The 12,129-nt window shown below is 37.9% G+C and overlaps 1 protein-coding gene across 1 annotated transcript in view; it reads right to left on the reverse strand.

Moving 5' to 3' along the window:
- ADAM32 (ADAM metallopeptidase domain 32) overlaps window positions 1-12,129 on the reverse strand; it is a 169,401-nt gene that overhangs the window by 3,847 nt on the left and 153,425 nt on the right. The window contains exons 19-20 of the mRNA XM_070364108.1: window positions 7,683-7,773; window positions 6,373-6,532 (exon numbers count right to left, since the gene is read on the reverse strand). Coding sequence (XP_070220209.1) covers window positions 6,373-6,532; window positions 7,683-7,773 — 251 coding nt within the window. The remainder of the gene's footprint in view (window positions 1-6,372; window positions 6,533-7,682; window positions 7,774-12,129) is intronic.

The raw sequence follows: 12,129 nt of genomic DNA on the forward strand, positions 1-12,129 counted from the left end.
TAATTTAATAAAACACAATATAATAACATAATAATTAAAGAATATCACTAAAAGAATACAACTAGAACACATAATGACCAAATTGATAGAAGGAACGAAAAAACATTGAAAGCACAATCAATAAAATGGAATACAACAAATAAAAGAAAATATTGAAAAAGCATGAGAAATAGAACAAAACAAAATGGCAGAATTTACTCTAAACATATCAGCAAATATAAGTACATAGACATACTAAATTCAATTACTGAGACACTTGAGGTTACAGATTTTAAAATATCATTGGCAGGCTATTTTCAAGAGACCAAATTAAATAAAAGGTTGAAAGTAAGGGGACTGAAAAGTTATATCAGATAAACTGAAATGTTGGTATGCTGCTGCTGCTCAGTCGTCTCAGTCATATCTGACTCTGTACAACCCTGTGGACTGCAGCCTGCCAGGCTCCTCTATCTGTGGGATTCTCTAGGCAAGAGTACTAGAGTGGGTTGCCATGGCCTCTGCCAGGGGTCTTCCTGACCCAAGGATCGAACCTGGGTCTCCTGCATTGCAGGCAGATTCTTTACCACTGAGCCACCAGGGAAACCCTGAATGTAGGTAGGCCAGTTATAAATCAGTAAGGACTGAATTTATTATTTAAGAAATATTAATGGGGACAATATGCTATCCATTACTGATTTAAAAAAAAAACACAGGAAGTAGATATAATTAGTTCTTACCAATCCATAACTACTATAGAAATTTATACATGAGTTTAGTCATGTACAGTCTATCAAATATCAGGCATTTGCTTGCTTGTTTACCCAATCTGTACATGAATACAACCCAAGCTGTGGTTTCTTTGGTAGCTCAGTCAGTAAAGAATCTGCCTGCAATGCAGGAGACCTGGGTTCAATCCCTGGGACAGGAAGATCCCCTGGAGAAGGAAATGGCAACCCATTCCAGTGTTCTTGCCTGGAAAATCTCATGGACAGAGGAGCCTGGAGGGTTACAGTCAATGATGTTGCAAGGGTCAGACACAACTGACTAAACCTCACATACATCCTTTTTTCTTTACTAATTATACATATTCTAAATTTTATTAGAGTCAGCCATTTTATTCCTTATTTCCTCAGAAAAAATAGTATTTATTTAAATGAATAGAAGACTAATTTACTATAAACTAAATTACTATATATTAGTAGCCGGGTTTTCAGAGGATTACTTTACCAACTGTAGCTAGACATTGTGAATTACTAATTCATTCTTAATTTTCAGCATGTGTCTTAAGATGCCTTACAGTTTACCTCCCTGGTGACATTTCTGTGAGTGTCACCTTCTGACCTGGACATTAAACGAATGGAAAATAGTGTCCAAAATTAGTCGTAAGAGAGCCTGTCAACTGCATAAATAAAAGGCCATTTTATAAGCTGTATTACCTCTTTTACAAGATTAGTTACCAAAAAAGAAAACAATGTGCAAGGTCACTAAACAGAGATGCAAATAAGTAAACTTTCTTATATACCTGCGTACCTCATCCATAAAAAGTATATTTCAAACCTGCAATGAGGACATTATCAATAAGGCACAGATTTGACTTTTCTTTATCACTTCTGAACACAGAATATAGGTTTGATCCTGAATGCCTGATTCTGACCTTTATACCCCAACTTTTAACTTTTTATTCATTGATAAAGAAATGCTACATTTTATAAGGTAAAATCCATACGGACTTCTAGACAATCTGACAGACTGAACTGGTGGGAAAATTTCCCTTTCCATTCCTCATAGAGGAGGTCTGAAAAAAAACAGCATGAATAGTTAACACATAACTGAGGTTAATAAGAAAAGAATTCTGTTGGTGCTAGTAAAAATGAAGAAACAGAGTTCAAAGGGTAAACAGGAGCTAAAAGTGAATGACTGCAGGGGTGTCTAAACCAGTGATACAACTTTGGGACTAGAGATTCAATAGTCATTCCTTAGAAGGAGTTAGGAGGACTTTGCATGTAGGGAAACTAAGTGAGGTCCTTAACTGGAGCCACTTAACCTGGGAACCATGAAGGGTCATACCACCCATTCAACAGGGATAGTAAAAATCCTGATCAGTGGCCTTTGGAATGCAGCAGGGAAAATGGAGATATGCAACATGCAAGGACAGATGGGAGTAAGTGCATCACTGAGGAGTCCCAAGCCTCCAAAAAACGCACTTTCAGGATGCCAGTTCACACTCCTACAAATGCTTGAACACCATGCAGAGCATTTGCTTTAAATATTTTTGCTTTAAAAGAAGCAAAAATGAAACCACCCACATGTGTGAGTCTTCAAAACAGGGCATGCTGAATTCTCATGGGAAAATCATAAATATTGAAGAGAAAAGAGTCTATGATTACAAAGCCCTAGTAATTAACATCAGCAGCCATAGCCAAACAATGAGCTCATACACCAAGAAATACAAATGATTAAAAAAAACTCTGAGAATATTTAGAATCTCCATAGAGATTTTTGCAAGAATAGAATCCGTAAGTCTAGAACAGGACTGAGAAGGAAGAAATGGTGATATGAGAGAATGATCTGAAAAAATCAAACAGAATATGAGATGGAGAGATACCTACAAAAGTGCAGTTACAAACCACAAAGATACAGTTCCAATACTGATCAAAATGGAGTAACAGGATTTACACTTCTGCCTGAAACAACTGAAAATCTGGACAAAACATGTTACATACTGGTTTTCAGATACTGAATATTCGGCAAGATAGTGATCTATGAGAGAAGGAAATAAAGACCCATGATTGCCCCTTCTTACTGCAAGGAAGACTTTCCATGCGGTAACACAGCAATGGGAAGCCAGGCAGAGAAAGAAGTCTCCCCAAAGTGAGGTGATACCATCTGGGGAGACCAAGACAGCTACTATTCTCTGTTAGCCTTTGCCCTGTTTCATTTTGTACTGCAAGACAAAATTTGCCTACTACTCCTGGTATCTCTTGACTTCCTATTTTTGTATTCCAATCCTGTGATGAAAAGGACACCTTTTTTGGTGTTAGTTCTAGAAGATCTTGTAGGTCTTCATAGAATCGGTCAATTTCAGCTTCTTCAGCATTAGTGGTTGGGGCATAGACTTGTGTGAAGGTGAATGGTTTGCCTTGGAAACGAACCAAGATCATACTGTCGTTTTTGAGATTGCACCCAAGTACTGCACTTTAGACGCATTCATTGACTACATGAGGTCTACTCCAATTCTTCTAAGGGATTCTGGCCCACAATAGTAGATATAATGGTCATCTGAATTAAATTCGCCCATTAACACCCATTTTGGTTCACTGATTCCTAAGATGTCAATGTTCAACCTTGCCATCTTCTGCTCGACCATGTCCAATTTACCTTGATTCAGGGACCTAACATTCCAGGTTTCTAGGCAATATTGTTCTTTACAGCATTGGACTTTACTTTCACCACCAGACACATTCACACTGAGCATCATTTCCATTTTGACCCAGCCACTCCATTTTTTCTGGAGCTATTAATAATTGCCCTCTGCGCTTCCCCAGTAGCATATTGGACACCTTCTGACCAGGGGGGCTCATCTTCCAGTGTCATACATTTTTGCTTTTTCATACTGTTCATGGGGTTCTCGCACTGAGAACACTGGAGTGGGTTTGCCACTTCCTCCCCCAGTGTACCAGAATTTAACAGCACTCTACACTATGACCTATCTGTCTTGTGTGGGCTTGAACAGCATTTCACTGAGTTATGCAAGCCCCTTCACCACAAGGCTGTGATCCATGGGGAAAAAAATGTATACACACACACACACACACACACACACTCAAAAAATAAGTGCAAGTCTCTCAGTTATGTTTGACTCTTTGTGACCACCCCATGGACTATATATATGTGTGTAAACACTGGTGAATATGAATAAGGTCTATCAGTTCAGTTCAGTCGCTCAGTCAGGTCCGACTCTTTGTGACCCCACGAACCGCAGCATGCCAGGCCTCCCTGTCCATCACCAACTCCTGGAGCTTACTCAAACTCATGCCCATCGAGTCAGTGATGCCATCCAACCATCTCATCCTCTGTCATCCCCTTCTTCTCCCGCCTTCAATCTTTCCCAGAATCAGGGTCTTTTCCAATGAGTCAGTTCTTCGCATCAGGTGGCCAAAGTACTGGAGTTTCAACTTCAGCATCAGTCCTTCCAATGAATATTCAGGACTGGTTTCCTTTAGGATGGACTGGTTGGATCTCCTTGCGGTCCAAGAGACTCTCAAGAGTATTCTCCAACACCACAATTCAAAAGCATCAATTCTTCGGTGCTCAGCTTTTTTATAGTTCAACTCTCACATCCATTCATGACTACTGGAAAAACCATAGCCTTGACTAGATGGACCTTTGTTGGCAAAGTAATGTCTCTGCTTTTGAATATGCTATCTAGGTTGGTCATAACTTTTCTTCCAAGGAGTAAGCATCTTTTAATTTCATAGCTGCAATCACCATCTGCAGTGATTTTGGAGCCCAAAAAAATAAAGTCAGCCACTGTTTCCACTGTTTCCCCATCTACGTGATGGGACCAGATGCCATGATCTTAGTTTTCTGAATGCTGAGCTTTAAGGCCTATAGTTTAACTGATAAAACTATACTAATACCAGTCCCCTGGCTGTGAAAATTCAGTTAATGTAAGATGCTATCATTGATAAAACCTAAGTGACTCGATGGACATGAGTCTGAGTGAATTCCGGGAGTTGGTGATGGACAGGGAGGCCTGGCATGCTGCGATTCATGGGGTCACAAAGAGTCGGCCATGACTGAGCGACTGAACTGAACTGAACTGAAGTGATAGAGCCAAGAAACTCTATGCCACTTTTGCAACTTTTTATATTTCTTGGTGGTGGTTTAGTCACTAAGTTGTGTCCAACTCTTGCGACCCCATGAACTGTAGCCTGCCAGGCTCCTCTGACAATGGGATTCTCCAGGCAAGAATACTGGAGTGAGTTGCCATTTCCTTCTCCAGGGCATCTTCCCAACCCAGGGATAGAACCAGAGTCTCCTGCATTGCAGGCAGATTCTTTACCAACTGAGCTAAGAGGGAAGCCTTTTATATTTCTTAAATTATCTCAGAACTAAATTTAAAAGAAAGGAATGGTAAAGCAAAGAATCTGGAAAATGTAACAGGAAATTCTAATAAATGTTAACTAAATATAACAATGATAATTATAAAAAACACAAAATTTATTTGGAGGAAACTGAAAAACCAAATGATAAATAGATCAAAAAAGATAGATTAGTGTTACAAGGCCAAGATCCTTGTCTTATTCAGAAGACTACATATAATGATTAAATTAAGACATTGTATATATATAACATTTGCTACAAATACAAGTTACCAAAAACCATTAAAACAATAAAAACAGAATTAAAAATGTACAAAATAGTAAAAGAAGCCAGAAAAATCATAATAAAAAAATGGAATTGGGGAAAAGGAAATAATGCCAAAAAAGAGGATAGTAAGTAGGAAGAAAATAAGATGGTAAATTTCAACATGAATATCTGCGATCATACATTAAGCATATAAATATGAAAACTCTACTACTATATTTTTCATATAAAGGCTGTTTATAGGATATCAACTAAAATCTAAGAAAGATTGAAAATAAGGGATGAAAAATATGTAATAGGTAAATCTAACTTGCATAAAGCAAGGTGGGATACAACAATATAAAAGAGTAAAAACAGAATTTAAGATACAATTGTTAATGATGAAAAGAAAATACACCAAGAATATATAACTACACTGAATGTTATATATTTATTCATTGCCTGGTGGCTCAAATGGTAAAGACTCTGCCTGCAATGCGCAGCAAGACCCAGGTTCGATCCCTGGGTCAAGAAGAGTGCCTGGAGAAGGGAATGGCAGCCCACTCCAGTATTCCTGCATGGAGAATCCTATGGACAGAGGAACCTGGTGGGCTACAGTCCACAGGATTGTGAACAGTAGGACATGACTAAAGTAGGACATGACTAAACGGCCAACACTTTCACTTTCAGAGTATATAAAGCAGAAATTTCAACAAAGAGAAAGCCATGATATATTGGAAAAGTTTAGCTTGTATATAATAGAAACAAGAACCACTGGGCATGTGAAAGCAACAGATGTGGATGCATTTCCACTCTTCCTGTCTCAATTTCCGAGGCAATAACATTGGCAAGTTATTAAACCAGATTCTGAACTTTTTGAAACTTTAAAATAAGGATATCCAAAACTATCTCAAACAATTAAATGAGATATTGATGTAGCATTCAAAATTCCTATAAAATGTGAAGTACTGTTGCTGTTCATAATATTGCCTTACATCTGACTAGATTTAAATGGTTTAACTTCAGAACACAAATTTAATTTACCCACTACTTTGGGATTCCTCTTTCTTGCTAAACCACTTTTTCGAAAGCTTCCATGAAGCAACTATTATGGTTGCTACAACGAGAACAGGTAAAGCAATGTAGATAGCCAAAAGCCACTGCTTCTCCCCGCCCTTCTCAGAAGTTCTTTTCGTGAGTAAATCTAAAAATAAACATACATAAAAAATCAGAGAAAAAAATTAAGCTGTGTACTTTTAAGTTACAGCAAACTTATCACAATGTTCTTAATTTTAGTCATAATTCAAGTAACAATGAAAAATAATAATAATTAGCCTCTAATTAAAATAAATGAATAAAAATAATGATAGAATCATAATATTTAAGACTATCTCTATAAACTCTCATTCTAAAAGAACAGACTCTAAGGTCCAGGAAGTTCTAATGTATTCTACCTTATACAGCAGCTACAGCAAAATCCCAGTATAAGTAGAACCCCATAACTTCAGAGACATATAACCAACAAACGTGCATTATTACAAGGTGCATTATCACAGAATTCTACTATATCTGTGCATATCTTATTTATCTTTATTAGAGTGCTGGCTCTCCAACACTGGGGATCTGTTTTTACCTATGGAGTCATTGCCGTGTTACTAGAATGGCACAGGCATAAAAAATAGGAGACATGATCCCTAACTCTAATTCTGCAACTAATTAGCACTGGGTATTCTTTCAGTTCCATGAGGAGTGAGGCTTTGTTTTACTATCTGTACATGCCTAGTGTCATATGATAAGCATCTGGCATATACATTAGGAATTCAAGAAATATTGCTAAATCAGTGGATGAATGACAAAAACTAAAGTCATGACAAACAGAATACTGTTTTAGCCTCCTTCTGTCATCTCTTTAACAGCAATTAATAGATTTTTATCATTTAAACTGAAAACTCCTTCAGACTAAAGGTTTATCTTCTACTTCCTTTATTTCTTCTATAACAGACACATATTAGTGCTAGACACAGGCTGTGTTGCTGGTATAGAGCTCAGATCACAGCATCAACCATAAACGTGGGAAAGAGTTGAAGGATAATTTAAAGGAGAAAGTCAGACACAAGTAAATAAAAATTTTAAAAGATACTCAGCTTCAGTCATATTGAAAAGTTAATATTAGGGGGAAAAAAGCAAGATTAAGAAAGCATATTGGTTTCTATTTCTTTTGGAAGCCTATTTGTTTACCTTTTAATTACAAATATTGGTTTCTTTCTAAGTGGCAAAAACCTAACTATGTTTTTGTGAAGGCAAGTAATTTGACGATTTTATTAACTGGATATATAAAAGAAATAGATACTTGCCCTGTGCCCCAGGCGATATTCTGGCTCTCGTGGTACAATTTGGAGGTGCGTAGCCTTCAGTACAATTGCATATCATCCTGGAAGTGCACACCTAAAATCATTTTTTTAAATTCAGATAGTCATTTAAAAATGTTTTCTCATAGAAAGCAAAATTATCTGATGGATCATCAGGCTTACTCTGGTATTTTCATCTAGTGTAATTTTGTTTCTTTGATTTATTTACAGAGATAATTCTACAAATCAAATGCTTGGTTTCTTAGCCTAAAGTAGGCACAGATGCACACACATGCTAAAAAGGAGCTATAAAGTGAGGCTCACAATATTTGAAATATCTGGAAAACTTAACACCTTCAAATGTCCACCTGAAAATTTAGCGTGCAATTCCAGAACCATCTACTTAAATTCTATTGAAAATGACACCATTCCAGCGATGTGTTAGAGCCAGCCAGTATCAGCTTGCAAGGAGGACTGTGTACACTTCTTCCCATCTTCATTTTCAGTAACATCATGTGGTGGTCTGAAGTATCTGTATACATAGATGAGGACTTTATGCTTCCTCAAGCTACTTGGTAAACATTTAACAGCATAGCACTGCCCTTGACCAGGATCGTTTGTTTACTTCATTAGTTTTTGTTTGTTTGATTTTTAAGCAAAAGTTTTTTGTATTCCAAGAGAGTATCAGATAATCTTTGTAATTAACTAATTAACGATAGGAACAGCTTTATGGTGCTTGCCAATGTGTGAGCCTCCATTCTGAGCACTTTACATTGATTTACTCAAACCCTCACAACAGTCCTGTAAGGTTGGGACAATTATTATTCCCACTCTAAAGATGAATAACCTGGAGGCATAGATATTTAACTTGCCAAAAGTCACATGGCTAGTAAGTGGTGGAGACAATTTAAACCAAAGAAATCTGGTTTCAGTCTCTGCCCTTGACCACTAGGCTATGCTACTCCTGAAAATGATATAAAACACCTCTCAATTTCTAACATCTCAATTTAAGAATGTGATTCTAATTCCTGTATTCCATGGCTAAGATATACATGGAAAAAAGTGTTCTGTTTGCGGTTTCCACTGCCCTAGCTTCTGTCATATCACTTTCATGTTGTAGTGTGTGTGTGTGTGTGTGTGTGTGTGTGTTTACTCTGAAATACTGGCTTGGCCAAAAAGTCCATTCATGCTTTTCTAGAACATCTTACAGAAAAACCAGAATGAATTTTGGGCCAACCCAATATCTCACTGAAATAATATTGCCTTTCTCAAGAGACACATGTTGTCAGTTCAGTTCAGTCACTCAGTCATGTCCAACTCTGTGTGATCCCGTTGACTGCCGCACACCAAGCTTCCCTGTCCATCACCAACTCCCGGAGCTTACTCAAACTCATGCCCATCAAGTCAGTCATGCCATCCAATCACCTCATCCTCTGTCGTCCCCTTCTCCTCCTGCCTTCAATCTTTCCCAGCATCAGGGTCTTTTCCAGTGAGTCAGTTCTTCGCATCAGGTGGCCAGAGTATTGGGAGTTTCAGCTTCAGCATCAGTCCTTCCAATGAATATTCAGGACTGGTTTCCTTTAGGATGGACTGGTTGGATCTCCTTGCAGTCCAAGAGACTCTGAAGTCTTCCCAACACCACAATTCAAAAGCATCAATTCTTCGGTGCTCAGTTTTTTCTATAGTCCAACTCTCACATACATACATGACTACTGGAAAAACCATAGCTTTGACTAGACAGACCTTTGTTGGCAAAGTAATGTGTCTGCTTTTGAATATGCTGTCTAGTTTGGTCATAACTTTTCTTCCAAGGAGCAAGCATCTTTTAATTTCATGGCTGCAGTCACCATCTGCAGTGATTTTGGAACCCCCCCCCCCCCCCCAACTAAAAATGAAGTCTCTCACTGTTTCCATGGCTTCACCATCTACTTACCAAAAGTGATGGGACCGGATGCCATAATCCTAGTTTCCTGAATGTTGAATTTTAAGCCAGCTTTTTCCCTCTCCTCTTTCACTTTCATCGAGGGTCTTTAGTTCTTCTTCCTTTTCTGCCATAAGGGTGGTGTCATCTGCATATCCGATGTTATTGATATTTCTCCCGGCAATCTTGATTCCAACTTGTGCTTCATCCAGCCTGGTAGTTCACATGATGTACTCTGCATATAAGTTAAATAAGCAGGGTGACAATATACAGCCTGGACATACTCCTTTCCTGATTTGGAACCATGTCGAGTTCTAACTGTTACTTCCTGACCTGCATACAGATTTCTCAGGAGGTAGGTCAGGTGGTCTGGTATTCCCATCTCTTTAAGAATTTTCAACAGTTTGTTGTGATCCACACAGTCATGGGCTTGGGCATAGTCAATAAAGCAGAAGTAGATGTTTTTCTGGAACTCTCTTGCTTTTTCTAGGGTCCAACAAATGTTGGCAATTTGATCTCTGGTTCCTCTGCCTTTTCTAAATCCACCTTGAACATCTGGAAGTTCACTGTTCACGTACTGTTGAAGCGTGGCTTGGAGGATCTTGAGCATTACTTTGCTAGCTACACATGATGTCATTGTGTTGTCACATTTGGATCACTTCGTTTAGGTGATGTCTTCCAAGTTTTTTCCACTGTAAGTTGTAACGGTTCCATTGGAGGAGACAACTTGTGTATGTAATATGGACATATGTAAGTATCTGGGTCCTCATAAGAGTTTCACCCACTAGTTTTAGCATCTGTTGATAATGATTTAACTCCATTATTTATTCTATATTGTTTATACTATTAAAGAGTTTTCCCATATCCACCCTTCTAGAGGACTATATTTCCTGCTACCCTAGCCGCCAACTCTGCTGAGTACCTGGTGCTGCCAGAACCCCTGCAAGCCAAGCAGCTGCACCACCTCCACACCTGGCCCTCACTGGGGCAGGCCCAAGTCTTCCAGGGCAGCCTCAGGAGCAAACCCCAGTAGACGGCCAATATGCAGAGGTGGAAATAAAACCACAGTTGAAACCCAGGGACAGTGTGGCTAAGGAAGAAGACCCAAAACCCTCCCACCAGCTGTACAAGCTGCAGATTAAATTCTCATGATCAACTAGGCAGACTCTGTGTCTATGGAACATATGTAAAAGGACATTGAGAGCTCCCACAAAAGAAAACACACTAGTTCTGACAGCTGTGGACACTGGAGGCAAGAACACACAGGAGTAGGAGCAGATTAGAATCTGAGCTGCCCCCACAGCAGGTCCAGAGACCAGCACAGTGTTGGAGGGCATCCTAGGGAGGTGAGGCAGACTGTGACTCCCAGCGAGGGAAAGGACGCTGACAGCGGTGACTCAAGAAAAACATTTATTATTCTTGTGTTTTGACTTGTTCTGTAGATTATTTTGGATTTTTCCTCTTTTTTTCCCTCCCCCGCCCCCGCGTTGTAGTTGTTAGATTTTATTGGCACTTGAAATCTAACTAAGCTTTTGAGCTTTTTTTTTTTTCCCCTCATTCAAATTTTTTCATTGTTGTTATAAACCTCTGCCTCGTTGTTGGGCTTTTGCAGTTCTGGACAGTTTGGGTTTTTTTTTTTCCTTTTCTCTTTTTTAATTTAATTTTTTAAACCTATTATTATTTTTTCTAAATTTATTCCTTTGTTTGCTTTTCCTACTGTTCTTTTCCCCTTGCAGTTAATTTTAATATATATAAATCTTATTTATCTACCTCTATTTAACTCTACATATCTATTCTTTCTTTCTTTTATTTCTTTCCTTTAGTTTCAACATATTTGTTTGTTTTATTTTCATTGCTTTATAACCCAATTGGCACCTTGGTTTAGTTTTGTTTTCCAGTTTATGCTTCAGTTACTTTTGTTCTGGTAGACATAATTTTTGGTTTCCTTTGTTTGCCAGGTCTAACTATTGCCCTTTATTTTTGTTGGACTGTTTTTATTTTGCTTATGGGTGTATATGTATATATGTATATTCAGTCACACTTTTTACTGTTGTTATTAACCTCTGCCTCTACATTGGGCCTTTGTAGTTCTGTGGAGTTTTCCTTTTATTCCATTTCTTTTTCTTCTCTCTTTTTTTTTTCCTCTTTTTTATAATTTTAACTTTTAATTTTTTAAAATCTATTATATTCTTTCTACATTTATTCCTTTGTTTGCCTTTCGTACTGCTCTTTTGCCCTTGCAGTTATTCTTTTATATAAATCTTCTTGATCTGCCTCTATTTAACTTTGCATATCTATTCTTTCTCTCTTTTCTTTCTTTCCTTTCCTCTCAACACATTTGTTAGTTTGTTTGTTTTTTTAATTCCTTTATTTCCCACTTGGCACTTTGCTTTAGTTTTGTTTTCCAGTTTGTGCTTTAGTTAGTTTTGTTCTTAATTAGTAAATATAATTTTTTATTTCTGTTGTTCACCGAGTCAATCTATTGTACTTTATTGTTGTTGGAATGTTTTGACTTTGCTCATGGGTATATAT

The sequence above is a fragment of the Bos mutus genome, chromosome 27 (assembly GCF_027580195.1).
Source record: "Bos mutus isolate GX-2022 chromosome 27, NWIPB_WYAK_1.1, whole genome shotgun sequence".
Classification (NCBI taxonomy): domain Eukaryota; kingdom Metazoa; phylum Chordata; class Mammalia; order Artiodactyla; family Bovidae; genus Bos; species Bos mutus.